The sequence below is a fragment of the Nanorana parkeri genome, unplaced genomic scaffold (genome assembly GCF_000935625.1).
Source record: "Nanorana parkeri isolate BGI_ZX_2015 unplaced genomic scaffold, ASM93562v1 scaffold1417, whole genome shotgun sequence".
Taxonomy (NCBI): Eukaryota; Metazoa; Chordata; class Amphibia; order Anura; family Dicroglossidae; genus Nanorana; species Nanorana parkeri.
In genome coordinates this window covers 300,858-318,554 of record NW_017307685.1, presented here as the reverse complement: position 1 = coordinate 318,554, position 17,697 = coordinate 300,858, and the positions used below count along the sequence as shown (strand labels likewise).

Below are 17,697 nucleotides of genomic sequence, written 5' to 3'. Positions count from 1 at the left end.
GTTTTTGTTCTTATCACCCCCCCCCCCCCCCTCCCTCCCAAAAAATCCACTATAATTCAGTGTTCTTTGTAGGGATGTACCAAAATTTCGGCCGCCGAAACATATCTGCTGAAAATTGCACTTTTGGCAAAATGCCGAAAGTGCTATCTTTCGGATGAAATTGGGGTGCATGCCTGGTTTTCTCCCGGTGGGCGCTGTTCTGTGTCCCCTCTGACACAGTGCAGCATCCAGCAGGGAGGAGAGAAACTGTCACAGGTGACTGAGCAGTGCGGGGGAGGAGAGCGTTGTGAACGGCCGGCGTGTCACAAGAGGCCGAGCTCTCCTCCCGCACCGCCCTGCTCAGCCTCCTGTGACAGATCAGGAGAGTTGAGTGGGGTTGGAAACAGCTATCATAGGAGGCCGGGCCAGCGGTGCAGGGGAGGAGTCGGCTGTCACAAGAGACCGAGCTCTCTTCTCTGCACCGCTCGCTCAGCCTCCTGCGACAGTGAGTCAAGATGGAGACCGAGTACAAGCAGTCAGCGATCAGTGATCTCTGACTGCTTGTAAATAAATGAGGACATAGTATGTTTACTGTGTCCCCAATTATGAATGAATGGGAAGTGATCTACATCTTAATAAGTTTATGGTCATTCCTGTTCAGGTTTTGCCATCCTTTCGGAAACCCAATTGACAACAAGGCAGAGGCAGTTTCTAGGTCCATGTACACAGTTGTTGGGACCCTACTTCGACCCGTCTTGGCTTCCGCTCTGGTTTCTCAGACCCTGACGGAATGGGCGAAGTTGCTTCATGATGGAATGGCTGGTGAGAATGTGGCTCTGTCCTATGTCGAGCTTGCTGATCAGCTTGTTCAGGGCCTCAAGTACCTTTTGTAACACTGCCTTGGATGCTGGGCCCTTGGTGTCCAAACTTGTCCAGTTTTGTCACCGGTAATTCATAGGCTTTTATGGCTTAAGTGCTGGTCGGTGGATCTGGCATCCAAAAATGCTCTTACGGAGCTTCCTTTCTAGGGGGACCGTCATTGTAGCACTACGTTGGATGAGATCATCAAGAATCTTGCAAGGGGCAAGAGCACCTTTCTGCCACAGACCACAAAATCTAAAGATTTGCGGTGCAAACCAGGTCCTTCTTTTTCTGCTCAAAAGCAGTTTTTTCGTTCCCAAGGTCATCCCGGCAGAGGTAGTAAATCATCTGGACCTTCCACCTCTTCTACATCGAAGCATCCCTGGCATGCGAAGCTTGCCAAGCCCTCCGGTAAGCCTTCCTCTGCATGAAGGTCTGCCCCCACCTTCTCTTCTCAAGGTGGGGGGACGGCTACTTCTTTTTTCCTGCCCTTGGCTTTCTCATGTCTCGGACCAGTGGGTTTTCAAGGTGGTTACCTCGCGCTGCAAGATAGTTTCTGGCTCGTCCTCCAGACTGCTTTTTCAAATCCAACTTCCCATCTTTCTCCCCAACATCTCCTGGACCTTCACAGGGTGGTTGGGTAGTTGCTCCTTCAATGGGTCATCGTTCCTGTTCTCCACTCCGAAAGCTTCACAAGCTTTTATTCAAATCTCTTCACGGTTCCTAAGAAAGACAGTATTTATCTCCTGAACCTCCAAATCTCTCACCAGTTTGTGCGGGTTCAGAAGTTCAGGATGGAAACCATTCGCTCAATGGTGGCTTCCTTACGTCAGGGAGATCTGCTGGCATCTATAGACCTGAAGGATGCCTATCTTCATGTGCCGATTTCATTGAAGGACACAGCACCTGCCCTTAGTTTGGCTGTTACTGTTTTGTTTTCACTGCTTGCTACTAACTGAGGCTGTGTTCGCACATGGGTGGTTGGGCCGCCCCTAGGCTATTGTTTTGTTTTTGTGCCTAGTGTCCTATTTCTGCAGGTGGCAGTACACCCAGTGGTACAAGATTTAGCGATCTTCACGGTGTCCTTCAATGAACACAGCGAAAAGGATTTTACGGTAAGTACAAAAAAAAAATCCTATTTTTTTTCGGTTTCGACCTGACATTTTTTTTTTTTCTCGGTTTTTAAAATTGCATATCAGTGCACCTCTCGTTCTATGACATTAAATTATAAAAAAAACTATGAAAGTAAGAGGAATGCTTTTTTTATAGGCATTTGCACACTCAACATGCAGCGTGCATGATTTCCCCAAAACTGCACATGATTGAGATAAACTCCTGTCACTATATTCAGCAAGAACAAGACCTAAGGTTGGAATGCATTTGTAAAGTAGCTTGGTTCTAACGTACGGTAGGTGAAAAGGGGGGACTGCAGCAGAGAAGGCAAGAATCTTTTGTAAACTACTTGTTTAGAAGTGAGCGTAGCCACCTAGGGAACACAGCCACAGGAAGTGTTATTTGCAGCATTATCAGGTAAAATAAAGACATAAAAAAATGAATGCAGCCACCACATCTAAACACTAGTAAGCTGCAAAATATTACATCTATATTTTTTTTTTTTTACTTGTAAGCCCTCACAAGCAGGGCCCTCCTTACCATCTTGTGTTGAATAGTACTGTAATGTCTTCCATATACAGTAATGTAAAGCGCTGCGCAAACTGCTGGCGCTATATAAATCCTGTATTATAATTATAATAAAATGTTTTGTTTTTGGGTTTACATTCACACGGCTGCTGGTGCGCCCTAACCGCACAGTGCTGATGCATCAATCCCAGCGCATCGCACGGTTTACTTGTTTTGCTAGAACGTTTAGGGATCGGCCAATATGGATTTTTCAGTATCGATAACCTGACATTGGTCGACCCCGTTTGTTTTAGTTCTTTATTTATTCTGGCAATGGCCGCTGTCAGAATACAAAGAAAAGAAAACGGATAGCAGGGGAGCTAATGCTTCCCCTGCTATCTGCTGATTCCCCTGCTATAATTTTTTTTTTTTTATAGCGCTGCTGCCAATCAACGAGGAGAACTTCAGGTCCACCTCTGCTGATTGACAGCAGCAGAGGGCGGGTGCAGTAGCTGTTGTGTGGTGTGTTTGCCATCTGTTGTGTGGTGTGTTTTTTTTTTTTTGTCTGTTTTTTTTTTTACCCTGACGGCGGCCACTGTCAAAATAATAAAAACATATCAGAATCAGCAGATAGCGGGCTTCTCGCCAGCACCCACTGTGTAAATTTCGGCTGGTTCCTCGAATCAGCTGAAATTTGCACAGTGTTTATTATCGGTAATTAGAGCTGCAGCTAACGATTATTTTCAAAATCGATTAGTTAGCCGATTATTAAGTTCGATTATCGGTCACTTTGACTGATACAGATTATTTAAAAATCTGTGAACGTCTGTAACGATTATTGGTTGATCCAATAATCGGGCGACTTCTAAGTGAAATGTCATGAGTGACAGTTTATTCACAATGCATTGGCACAGCGTGATGTAACCCGTTTGTACTATGTTGTACCACATTGCGTTAAAAAAAACAAAAAACAACCTACCGCATGCAGTACTTTTTTTTTTTTTCCAGCGCACACACTATTGCACCACGTGTGAACTGAGCCAAGGTGGATTGCTTTGTCTATGTGTTGGTGGTTGCTTTTTCTATCGCAGCCCCAAGGCATCCAGTGTGAACAGGCCATAACATTTTTGAGTTTGTTCAGGTTGCTCACTGGACATATTGTTGCTCAAGTAAATGAGAAAAATCATGATTTCTAGGTGTCAAAAGGGAAAATCATTGGTAGTTCTTGATGAAATATCTTAAATTGTACAATGTATCAAATCTTTTTAATGGCCATCAATGAAATACCTATCTCTGTATGCCCAATTAAAAGCAAACCTGTACTGAGAAACTAATTGGCTGCCTATGCATTTCTAACTACCTGGCTGTCTATGGTTTCAATATTTCTAAGTACCAGACCAAGAACAAGCATGCAGCATATGAAGTCAGACCGAGCTCCTGGTCTGTATACTTGTTCCGGCTTAGTGACCCAGAAAGTATTAAAGTAAATGCCTCATCACAAGAAACTGGCAAGTAACATCTTCCTGTAGCAGAGGTCAGGAGGGACAGCCCAGATATTTCTCGCAGCACAGACATTTTTTTTTAAACTTGTGTGATCTTGAAAGGTACCCTGTGCTTAAAGGGGTTCTAAACCCTCCGTTTTTTTATTTTTTGAAGTCTAAATAAAAAAAAAAAAAAAGCGCTTTAACTAGGTTTAAACTTACCTCGTTATCGCTGCTTGCTCCCGCGCCAAGAATCAGGAACTGCTCGTACGGCCGCAAAGGATCTTGGGGCGGGCGCATGCGCAGTTCCCATTCTCGGCCGGGAGACAAGCGGAGACAGACGCAAGGTAAGTCTATGGACGCGTGCACCAGCATGCAGACACCGCTGGACCGGAGGGACAGAGCAGTCAGCGCTGGATCGGAGGGCCGCCGCACCGCTGGAGGGACAGATGAAAACATCAGGAAAGAAGATCGGAATAAGAGACATAATTTTAAGGTAAGTGCTAACATGGGGGGGAGGGACATTTTTTTGACTTTAATGTCACTTTAACTGTATATTATATGAACAACCTATTAGAAGACTGTACTTTTTGCTTTTTACTCTACATATCATATACCTACAGATGGACTTTTCAGTTCGAAGGAAAGGAAAGCCTAACAAAGGAGGTGGCAAAGGACAGCGCGGTAGTGGAAGAGGTGGGCGAGGAGGCAGAAGAGGTGGTGGCAGACCAGAAGGTTCCAGATGTGAACCTGGCGGAGGGGGAGGAGGCAAAAAAAGCTCTAGTAAAGCCTGGGATGATGGAGATGATATTTGTTTCTCAAGCAAGCCAGTGAGAGCAAGGTAATGCTTTTTTCCACTTTTTCTTTTATTACTCCTGTTTGGGGCTGCTGGATCATTTGGAGACCTTTCCTTTTTAATTGCCTGGAGAAGTGAATTAATTTGCAATTTTGAATTGAGCAAATTAATAGTTTCATCATAGTTTTCTTTATTATGACATTTATTTGCTTGTTTAATATGCGTGCCTAAGCAGAGCGCAGATTCTTAAGAATTAAACTTGGCTTAATGCACACTGAAGAGGTAGTTTTTTTTTATCACTTAGAAAAAAACCAAAAAAAAAAACCACATAGTCTCAGTGACAATCATTAGCGATGATGTACCCGTGTACCTTTTTTATGGTTCCACCCAACTATGACGGTGCCAAGCATATGGTGAGAGAGGTCACTGACACCGGACACTGGATGTTGTGGTTATATTTGGTAAGAATATGATGTAATATGTAATGCTAAGTACTAAACTTCTACTAAATACTAGAATTTGTATTACTGTCCTTATGTTTGTACCTTTCTTTTCATTTTTTTTTTTTTTTTTAGTTCTGTCCGTAGGCACAGCTCTCGAGCCCGTGGGGGCAATGTAGCCAGCACTTCCCTCCAGACCCTTCACATGACCACCGAAAACCAAGCGCGGGTGAAAGCATTACTACGGGATCTTCAAGCTCCAGATCTGGATGCTGCAATTGAGTAATTTCTGAATTATTGTAACATCAAGGTTTTTTCTTTAAAATTTGTTTTAAATGAAAACAATACCCATTTTAGGGCAACTATATAACATGGTTCTAGAAAAAGGTGGTTGTAGAATACAGTCTATTTAAAATAATCACAGCTGGCTTTTTTCTTTTTTTTCTTGCCATAAATTTTGGTTCCCCCTCTGCCCCCTCCAGCCTAGTATGCCCCTACACAGACCTCTGATACAGAGCGGACCTACTGCCAATCTGGGAATTTTTTTACGCATTCTATAGTGTCAGGCAGGGCAACAAATTGTATAGAGGTGAAGTGGAGAGCCAGTTCAACCCCCCCTTTAAAGGAGAACTATGAGGTGAGTGCTTTTCACTCGCCTCATAGTTCTAGCCGACCTGTGACAATGAGACTGTCACAGGTCGGCTCAGTAGATGGGGAGGTGAGCGAACAGTTCCTGGCGTTCGCTCACCTCTCGATCCTGTGACGGCTCTCTGCCGTGACAGGGGAGGGGCGGGTACAGCTGGCTCTGCCTCTAGATGGGCAGAGCCAGCTGTCAGTCACACAGCTGAAGCGGATCCCGGCACAACTGTCGGGATCCGCTTCAGCTTTGGCGTCTCAGTATACCGCGAGCCTAGGGTGACGGGAGGACGCTAGTTTGTGTCCTCCCGTTACACTAAGGAGAACTATGGGAAAAAGACTTAACCCCATAGTTCTCCTTTTTAAAAAATGTTATATATATATATATACACACACATATACACATATATATATATACACACATATACACATATATATATATACACATATACACATATATACACATACACACATATATACACATATATATATACACATATATATACACACATATACACATATATATACATATATATACACACATATACACATATATATACACACATATACACAGGTGAAACTCGAAAAATTAGAATATCGTGCAAAAGTTCATTTATTTCACTAATGCAACTTAAAAGGTGAAACTAATATATGAGATAGACTCATTACATGCAAAGCAAGATAGTTCAAGCTGTGATTTGTCATAATTGTGATGATTATGGCTTACAGCTCATGAAAACCCAGATCCACAATCCCAGAAATTTTTTTTGGGCAGGTGCCAAGTCCTGCTGGAAAATGAAGTCGGCATCCCCATAGAGCTCGTCCCCATAGAGCATGAAGTTCGGTGACGTCGATGTCTGTGACGTCACCGGACTCCTCCTTCCCTTCGTTAGCCGAGGAGTTCCGCCTGCTGAAGGGCCTGCAGCTCCTTCATGAAAATCCCCTGCCGCTCTGCCACCCGTAGCAGTAGAATGTACGGGCAGCTGTGTGGGGAGAGGAGGCTGTGTCGGTCGGAGGGGACCCTCTGGCCGCCGAGATGAAGCAGCTGCTGCTAGATGGGGAAGGGGGGGGTTTAAACTGGTGGTGGGCGTGAGGGGGGGTTTAAACTGAGGCTATGTCCTGTATAGTCCTGTAAGTCCTGTATAGCTGGTGGTGTTCTGCATTGATGTATAATGATTATACAGCAATGCTGAATACCACCAACTATGCAGGACTGCAAGTCCCAGCAATACATTATATTAAGTAGGGATCCACCTGTGCCAATACTGGGCATTTTCAGAAGCACTCGTACTCGTGAAAATGACACAATACTAAACGCAGATACTGGCTTGTCATAGGCAACTGCTCCAGATACTTTTGCTTCAGTTTTGATAAATTGCCATCATACTGTTTGAGTGTGTGTGTAGGCCAATGTAGTTGGATCTGTATGTGCGTTTATAATTGATTAAAAAAAAAATTTTGATTAATCGAACAGGAAAATTTTAATCATTACCAGTATATGTGTGTATATATATATATTTCTCTAGTCCCCTTCCAGGACAGCATTAGAGAGATAGGCTCCTCCCACCGGAAACAGGAAACGCATCACCCACACCTTAATCAGATCGGCAGAAATGACGTCAGCCATACAAAACCTTCTACAGCAAGAAGTAATTTGTTCGGTGACGGTAATGAAAGAAAGGACGGGGTTTTACTCACATGTATTCCTCAGGAAAAAACCTTCAGGGGGATTAAGGGTTATACTAAACCTGAAACCCCTGAACAAAGTAGTGCTCTACAAAAGGTTCAGGATGGGGTCAATTTACACGATCAGAGAATTGTTGCTCCCAGGTATGTTTCTGGCCACGGTAGATTTGAGGGATGCGTACCTTCATATACCAATGGCGGAGGAGGCCCAAAGGTTGCTAAGGTTTGCAATACAGGGGCCTGCACAGACGTTACACTTTCAATACAGGGCGCTGCCATTTGGCCTGTCATCAGCACCAAGGGTGTTTACGAAGGTCCTAGCAGAGGCGTTGGCACCCCTCAGGCTGCATGGAATTGGGGTCATTCCGTATCTGGACTACCTACTATTTTTTGCCAGCAACCAGGAGTCACTCAGGATGCTTGTTGCAATTACAAATGTTTAGGCATTCTCATGTTTATTTCTTTTGTTTGTATTGGTATGACACATCAAAGTAGAGGAAAAAAAGCCAAATCTGACACATTCCACGCAAAACTCCAAAAATGGACTGAACAAAATAATTGGCACCTTCTCCAAATTGCAAGAAATAATTGAATTCCAAGTTTGTGATGCTCCTGTAATTTGTAATTAAACTCACCTGTATCAATCAACAGGTGCTGACAATCAAGAAATCCCACCGGCAACCAGGTAAAATGGTGAAAAATTGACTCAACCTTTCTGTTGTGTGCCACGGAGCATGGAGAAGAGAAAGCGCAGCAAATAATTGTCTGAGGATTTGAGAACTAAAATTGTGAAAAAGTAGGGACAATCTCAAGCTTCCAAGTCCATCTCCAGAGATCTTAATGTTCCTGTGTTCACTGTGCGCAACATTGTCAAGACTTTTACAGCTCATGACACTGTAGCTAATCTCCCTGGATGTGGACGAAGAGAACAATTGATCAAAGATTGCAACGAAGGATTGTTCGAATGGTGCATCCACTTCCAGACAAATTCAAGCTGACTTTCAGGCACGGGTACAACTGTTTCCGCTCGCACTGCTGACACGTAAACATAAAAAAGCCAGATTGGCGTTTACCGAAACGTACCTGAGAAGCCAAAATCCTTTTGGGAGAATGTGCTGTGGACAGACAAAACAAAATTACAGCTTTTTGGTACAGCCCATCATTCTACTGTTTTCAGAAAAAGAAATGAGGCCTTTCAAGAAAAAAATAGTCAAATATTGTGGAGGTTCACTGATGTTTTGGGGTTTCTTTGCTGCTTTAGGCACTGGATGTCTTAACTGTGTGCATGCCATTATGAAATCTGAAGACTACCAAAGAATTCTGGGGTGCAATGTAGGGCCCATTGTCTGGAAGTTAGGTCTCTGTCAGAGGTCCTGGGTCTTACAGCAGGACAATGAGCCAAAGCACACGACAAAAGGCACCCAGAAATGGTTTCAGACAAAGCCCTGGAGAGTACTGGACTGGCCAGCAATGAGTCCACATCTAAATCCCATAGAGCTCCTGTGGAGAGATCAGAAAACAGCAGTTGGGAAAAGGAACCCTTCCAATCTGAAAAACCTGGAGCAGTTGGCGAAAGAAGAGTGGTCCAAAATTCCTGTAGAGAGGTGTAACAAACTCATTGATGGTTACAGGAAGCGATTGATTTTAGTTATTTTTTATATTTGGCTGTGCTACCAAATATTAATGGAAGATGTCAATAATTTTGTCCAGTCCATTTTTGGAGTTTTGCAAGGAATGTGTCAGATTTGGCTTTCCTTTTTTCTCCACTTTTTTTGCCTCATACCAATGCAAACTAAAGAAATAAACAAGTGAATGTCTAAACATTTGAAATTGCAACAATATTGTACGCGAGGTGGTGCATTATCTGACAGAAATGCGAGGGTACCAATATTTGTGTGTGTGTGCCCCCAAGCCGGCTTGCTCTAAAGTTGCCCATACACCTTTTATAATTATCTGCAGATTTTCTGTGGTCAAATGGGAAAAGTGCAACAGATTGGCCCAGGTGGAGATTAACTTATCCACACAGTTAAGTGTAGATAGAGGAATATGTTGCAACTTTTCCATCTGACCATAGAAAATCTGCAGATAATTGTAAGGTGTATGGCCAGCTTTAGACCTCTGCAGCGGTCTAAGCTCCCGTAAATCATCACGTTCTATACAGTGTATAGGATGTGAGGACGCCAAGGGACATTTGATTGCTGCAGCATAGGAGGATACAGCAGGAGGGAGTGCTGTCACAGCTGGCTGGCTCTGAGGATCTGGTGAGCATAACTTTATTTTCCTCCCTAGACCAAAACGAGCACTGAACCCTTACTGTGGGGGGTGGTAGCCCCACTGCAAGGATTAATAATTTTCCCTGGATTTCTGCTTTAAAAGAGGCTAAATATGTCTGTTTTTGTTGTCAAACGGAAAATTAACCAACCTCTTCTCCATTTCTGATTAACATTTTTTGGGCTCTAGGCTGCAACTTGTCCACTCCAACGTAGATCCTTATAGCCTAACATAGTGTTAATTATAGAGAGAACTCCAAAGACCCCTCTCTATCTAGGCTGATAATGTGGTACCCCATTACTTCCCAAATATTTTACATGCAACACTGTATGCTTTTTGTCTTTTCTGTCCATCTATGACGACTGTCTTATCTCCTTTCCCTTACACCAATTAAAGCAGAACTATGAAGAGTGCTTTTCACTCGCCTCATAGTTCTAGCCGACCTGTGACAATGAAACTGTCACAGGTCGGCTCAGTAGATCGGGAAGTGAGCGAACACATACCGGCGGTCGCTCACTTCTCGATTAGTCCTTCATGCCTGGCTTTATTTGCTTACTTTTTATTTTTGGATTATGCAATCTGATTTATGAGAACAATTGTTCCCATAGATCAGTGCACGCGCCATCTCGTACGCTCTAAACCCATACACAGAGCACTAAAGGCAATATTTAATATACTGTGTAAAAAAACGAAAACAAAAAAAAATAAAAATTTTACCCTTTTTATTATTACAAAATCAACAAACCAAATAAACAATGTAGTATTTAGGTTGCTTATCCTGTAAATTAGTTGCTTGCAACAATCGTTAAAGAAGGATGTGGATTACATTGACATGCAGATTGCCAGTACAGGGAAGACCTGGAAATCGTTTTTATGCAATATGGTGGGAACAGAATGTCACAACTGACAATTAAAATGTTAACAAGGTACAAGAGGTAAACTTGACAAAGATTACCTATGAATGAGAATTCACTGAAAATAAGTCCTATATTTAATTTTTTATAGTTTTCCAGTTTCAAAATGTACACCGTAGTTGTTTACAAATGACTAAAATAATATATATGTCTGCTGGACTGCCTTTAGCGTCTTAAGATTCCACAGTCAAAAGATTGATCTGGGAAGAAAACTAGAGTTGTTAGACTTTGGATTATGCATCACCCCAACAAGCAAGACATCAGTGACGGCATATAACTAGCATAACTAGTTGTGCTTCAAGTTGTTGGCACTGGTAGAAAACCATTTAAACTAAACCTAATAAAGATTATGTAGAGTAATCATCCAAAAGTAAATGGTAAATATGTAACACTAAAATGTCTGTGTTTGTTTGCAGCGATGTAGGATCAGATTTGGAAGGGTATGACTACAACAGCTCCCAGGAGGAGGAAGATGAGAATAATAATGAAAACTCTGATGAAGACTTGGCATTCAATGTGTGGTCACCCCCAATAGCCAAAGATCAGGCAGAAGAGAAACTGTCCCTAGAGTCGCAGGCAGACACTTTACCAGAGGCAGTTATATCTACTTTTGCTATTGGAAAACTATCCCGGTGAGTCCAGCAAAATATTTCAAGTTTATCCAATGTGTTTGACGCGCTGTACAAAAAAAAAAAATGTTTTATAGTGTTGGTATAACTCTTTTCACAGTTTAAAGGGAAATCTAATCCTCCGATGCATAAGAAAATCTGCTTATTTTCCCATTACGCTCTTTGCTCAATATACAGGCTGCACTCCCATTCCAAGTGTGTAGCCGCATGTGTAGAGGTTGGCCATGTTACATCCGTCTCCACACTGCATTGAGAAACCCGGAACAGCAGAACGGCTAGCAATAGCTAGTTTTCTATTGGCTATTGTAAAGTGAAATAGCCAATAGGAATGCATAGCTAGATTCTGAGTGACGGCGGCCTGCGGCCATGATGTCAGAAAAAGCAGAGCAGAGAAAGTGTTTATCTGCGACTTTTGGAAACTGGTAGTTACTCTTCTCAACAACTTACTTCAATGTTCTCTCCCCTGAACACCTGAAATCTGCCTATTTGGAATACTAGATGAAGAATGTTTGGTCTCCATATAAAATAATATTACTGAGGGAAATATTGCACAAGTGGAACTACAAGTCCCGTGAGGCATTGCAAGACTCTGACTGCAACAGTCATGACTCCGAGGTAGAGGGATTATGGCATTTGTAGTTAAAGCACAGCTGGAGGGCTAGATGATTACCAATTATTATTTTTTTGGCTTTTCTCTGGGATGAGGGTTAAAGATAAATCTAATGTCATTCTATGTTTGTTTACATAGACGTTATTATGCAATTTCTTTTTTTTTTTTTGGTGAATAGTTGGTTATAATTTATTGCAATGTCACAACTTATTTTTTGTTCTTTGCAGTTATGGCTTTGATCGAGAGAGATGTATGATTGCTCTCAGGACTCATGATGGAGAAGTTGGTGCATCTCTAGAATATTTGCTGCAACAGTGCTTTTCAGAAGCTTTTGGCATCCAAACAAAAGCTCCGCGATCTGCCAGTGATATTAAATTGGAGGACATCTTGGCATTTCGTCAGGAAGAGGCATTTGTCCTTGGCTCAATCTGTGGGGAAAACTTTATTGAGAGACTACCAAATAAAGTATGGACAGTAGGACTGGAGCTGGACAACCTGACAGCCAAGCTTCAAAAGTCAAGACACAAAAACCATACCAAAGATTTGGTGATGTCAGATCCTAGAAATATCTGCAGGTTTTTCGCAGCAGGTAAAACGTGCAGGTTTGGGTCAAAGTGTAAATTTAAGCATGACGTGCCAAAGCAGACCTTGAAGGATACGTCTCATCTAAATGCCAATGCAGATAGCAGTTACCTGTATGAACTTGAAATTCGGTTTCCAAAAGATAACAAATACCCTTATGAAGCACCACTGGTAGCAATTCACTCACTAAATGAGAACCTTCCAAAGGCCTGTCAACTTCATATGGCAGAATATCTTTATGAAAAAGCTTTAAGATGTGCTCAGAATGGCGAACCAGCTGTTTACTCCTTGGTTACCTGCTTAGAAGATGAAGATAGCCTAGTGAAACTGCTTGCCAACACGCATCACAGATTCAGCATCCCTCCACCTGTTATAGTACCAGCAACTTCTGAAAGCAAGAAGCCACCTATAATTATTAATAAACCTACCCCTCTTGAAAAACCAAACCGTACCCCAGAAGGTATGTAATTACAAGTATGCTTTTAGGTCAGATGCGTACCTGAATAAATATTTTAATGGTCTGATATTTAATTTTCCTTAACTTTAAATAAAATCTTAACCCTTGCAGCGGGGCTACCCATGCACTCCAGGTGTTAAGTACTTGTTTTGTCACGGAAACTAAAATGACAAATAAGTTATACTCACCCAAACCACGATCTTGGCTGGCTTTTAGACCGGTCCTTTCAGCCTGGTCCTTTCAACCCATCTCTTCCTCTGCTCCAGGTATGGAATGTCCCTCTGTGTTCTCACGTCCTATACAGTGTATAAGACATGACTCAATGGATCTTAGACCGCTGTAGCAGAGGGGGAGCAAGGCTGAAAGTATCGGTCTAACAGCCAGCTGGATTGTGGTTCAGGTTTTTGCTCCATTGACAAAACAAGCACTTAACTCTTGATGTGCGGGAGTGGCCCCACCGCAAGGGTTAAGCTTTTATTTGCCCAGAGTTCATCTTTTAAGGTGCGTGTGTGTGTGTGTGTGTTTTCATATGTTTTGGAGACTGTAGTGCTAAGTGATCAGATCATACTTGTTTCATTGAGTGCCTATGGGCACCTTTTTAGGTTTTTCAGATTTCACAGGCTGCATACATGTTCATACCTGACCACCTGCGTGGTAATATTTTATTAGTAGTAAGAACCTTCAAATATCGCTGCTCCCGTGTACTTAAATACTTACAAAGTATACACAAACGTCAACACCAATTGCTCAGTATTTATGCAAATGTTTGATGCTGCAGACTCTGAGGGGCTCATTTACTATGACCTTTCATTCGTCACAGGGAACCTTTGTTGGTTTCAGCCCCTGGTAATATACAGATAAATTGCAATACATTTTTCCTAGAACTGTACTGGATGTTTGAAGCTGATACAGTTTCTGTGGGCACAATGATGTACTTGTGTCTTGTTGGTAAATAATCCCCTAGTAATCACATCTGTCTTTTCAAACGTTCTCTTTATTTCAGCATATCTCATGCTGCTTATTTCTGTTTCATCCTGTCCCTCCAGTAGTTTCTTATCACTGCTTTTCTTGTGTAAAACCTCAAAGCCCCCTTAGTTTTTCATTATTATACAGGTATATAAAATAGAAGAATATTTTATTTAGAAATACATTTTTTACAAAGCTTTGAATCGCATACATTTGAAGTTATTTTTTTTGTGTGCAGTACAGTGCCAACAAAGGGTCAGGTTTAGTTACATGTGCGCTGACAGGCATTCAAAATGACTGGGCTTCATTTTACACAATTCACATTAACATGCAGCATAACACATGTGACCGTGCACAGCATCAGGGAAAGTCTAGAACACTTACTGACAATTTGAGTTTGAAAATCCTGGGAAAGTGTGGGGAAGATAAGATGGAACATATTCCATATAATTCCAAATTATCTAATAAAAAAAAAAAAACATGTCCCTAGAAACCTGACCAGTAGGTAGCATAACTATGCATGTGGACGAATAAAATGTCATGGCCTTTGTATTCTTAGGTAAGAAGGAACAGACCGCAATAACCGAGATTAATAAAATTACCCAAACTGAAGAGGATGAGCTGGATGATCTGGAGTCACAGAATGTGGTAGTAGAAAATGAAAGTTATGTTAACATAAGGAAGAAGCAATCCAAGAAATACAGCTGGAACCCCAAATCATTTCAAGCTGAAAATGCCAAAATCCGCAAGCACTTCCGTGTCAAGCAGGTAATTCAACCCCATTGGTGTATGTATATTACAAAGACAATAAGACTGTATTTTCTCAAAGTGTCTCATACAGTTAACCGGCTGCTGTAAAGGAAGCATCATGAAATAAAAACTGTAATACATTGTATGTTAGCAGTCCTTGGATATAGTGGCTGCATTAGTTTAGTTTAGTTTTTTTTCTCAGGCCAAGAACATTTTCAGCAAGTACGGAAAATACCTGTTGATCTGGATAGAAATGCAGTGTCTATCTTGTGAGCTAGGAAAAAAGCAAAAACCCCTTATTCTGTCTTGTGTAAGCCATTAGTCACGTCAAACCACCATGCAATGGAGTAAACAAGGGCATAGGTGACTATGGCTTCCTCCATACAGTGGAGCCACCTAAGGACAGGGAGTGTGTTATTTGCAGGAGGTGCAAGATGGGAAAAGAAACCTAGTGCACCCCACATCTAAGGATTGGTAAGCTACAATATATTATTTTCCCAAATATTTCATCCTCCATCTTCTTTCCTGCTTACCTCCCTTGTTGCTTTCTGTGGTGAGCTGTGACTTCTATCCTCCTTCAAGCCCCCAGGACAACCATCCTGACAGGTGAGATTTTGCGTGGGGCTCCCTCTGCTACATGATCTGTAAGAATCGGCACTTCCTCATGGACTCCTAGCCTGTGGAAAAGCAGAGGCTTTGTTGCTAGTGTTTACACGGTTGATGTGCATCCCCTTGACTTGCAACACTGGGCATCACTTCCAGTAAGGACAGAGCCTGGGGATCGGCCCTTGGACCCTTATGTTCTAGGCTTTGAATCGCAGGGGGCGAGTGAGTTTCTGGCTGGCCACTTTGGTACCGGTTTCTGATGTGGGAAGCACAGATGCTTGGACTATTAGTACTGGAAGTGCTAGCTTACTCTGCTGCACGTTTTAATCTTAAATCAAGGAGAACTAGCGGCAGGCACTGGTGCTACCAGCTCTTTGCAGGTAAGAGGCAGCTTATGTCAGCTTCTTACTTATGGTGTGGTAAAGCAGTCACGCTTTTTCTGGCTTAATCTTCTGCGGCCCCTTGTAGTCTTGCCTGGGCACAGTTGGCTTGTAACTGTTGGCACCAGGGTTCTTTCCATTGTTGTGGGTTGCAGTGGCATGGAGCCGAATGGGAGAATAGCTTCATAAGTCAATAGGGATGTACTGCACAGGCAAGAGGGGAGGAAGAAAAGAAAGGGGGAAGGTTGATGGGTCTTTACAAAAGTTAATTATTTTAGGAGTATGTTGATTATGGTATAGGTCCTTATTCACAAGTGACAAAACTGGCATGTCCATCAAATATACACTATATTGCCTAAAGTATTGGGACGCCTGCCTTTACACGCACATGAACTTTAATTGCATCCCGGTCTTAGTCCGTAGGATTCAATATTGAGTTGGCCCACCCTTTGCAGCTATAACAGCTTCAACTCTTCTGGGAAGGCATCCACAAGGTTTAGGAGTGTGTCTATGGGAATGTTTGATCATTCTTCCAGCAGCGCATGTGTGAGGTCAGGTACTGATGTTGGACGAGAAGGCCTGGCTCGCAGTCTCCGCTCTAATTCATCCCAAAGGTGTTCTATCGGGTTGAGGACAGGACTCTGTGCAGGCCAGTTAAGTTTCTCCATCCCAAACTCGCTCATCCAGGTCTTCATGGACCTTGCTTTGTGCACTGATGTGGAGTCATGTTGGAACAGGAAGGGGCCACCCCCAAACTGTTCCCACAAATTTGGGAGCATGAAATTGTCCAAAATGTTTTGGTATGCTGATGCCTTAAGAGTTCCTTTCACTGGATCTAAGGGGCCAAGCCCAACCCCTAAAAAAACAACCAAACGTCATTGCCAGACAGAGAAGCCTGATTCCTCACTCCAGAGAACGCGTCTCCACTTCTCGAGTCCAGCGGTGGCGTGCTTTACCCCACTGCATCCGACGCTTTGCATTGCACTTGGTGATGTAAGGCTTGGATGCAGCTGCTCGGCCATGGAAACCCATTCCATGAAGCTCTCTACGCACAATCTGAAGGCCACACGAAGTTTGGAGGTCTGTAGCTATTGACTCTGCAGACAGTCAGCAACTTTCCGCTTCAGCATGCGCTGACCCCGCATCTGTCATTTTTACGTGGCCTACCACTTCGTAGCTGAGTTGCTATTGTTTCCAGTTGCTTCCACTTTGTTATAATACCACTAACCGTTGACCGTGGAATATTTAGTAGCAAGGAAATTTCACGGAACACCTGAATCCAATGATTTTGAAGGGGTGTCCCAATACTTTTGGCAATATAGTGTATGGCATACATCTGGACATCCGGAAAGCAACTGGCAGGGTATGACTGAATGCATTGCGCTAACCAACAAGATATTAACTTGGAAGAATTTTCCAGTCTACTAGAAGAGGAGGGTTTTATTGAGCTTGAGTTTCAATCAGGCACACTAGGGATGAACTTGGCGGGGGGGAGTTACTAGTCATGGTGTTGGGTCTGCTGGTCTAAGTGACTTACAATTTTTAAGTAGAGAGACAAAGAAATGCCGCAACTGTAAATGGCGAAAAAGTTTCCCATTTGGGATTTTGAGTCTTTTAAATTGTTGAAAGGTGCAGACCCCTTGCATGCTTAATAAAGAGTTGGCCATTTTAATGCCATGTGAGCTCCGCCAGCTCCTTTTTTTTCAGTTCCACAACAGTTAGGAGGTCCTATCTGCAGTCATCCACATGACCCCATTACCTCGCCAAGCATGAATATGTACGTTATTCTAAATTACAGAAAATTTGCGCTCCTAAACCTCACCTAGACCTAAACCTCTATTAGTATTATTCCAAGCTGCTGTGCCAAAAAAAAGTGTAAACACTTTTACAAAGACAGTGATGCACTGCGCTATATTAAAGTGCATATCGTAAACTTTAGTTTTTAAATATATATATTGTAAATCACAACATGATTGTAAATCTCACAATGTCGGATATACAAACTAAACTAAAATCCTCATTAGTTAATCTCC

The 17,697-nt window shown here is 42.5% G+C and overlaps 1 protein-coding gene across 1 annotated transcript in view; it reads left to right on the top strand.

Moving 5' to 3' along the window:
• DHX57 (DExH-box helicase 57) overlaps positions 1-17,697 on the top strand; it is a 66,240-nt gene that overhangs the window by 2,369 nt on the left and 46,174 nt on the right. The window contains 6 exon segments of the mRNA XM_018569891.1: positions 4,565-4,818; positions 5,325-5,459; positions 11,101-11,316; positions 12,151-12,953; positions 14,009-14,032; positions 14,488-14,696. Coding sequence (XP_018425393.1) covers positions 4,565-4,818; positions 5,325-5,459; positions 11,101-11,316; positions 12,151-12,953; positions 14,009-14,032; positions 14,488-14,696 — 1,641 coding nt within the window.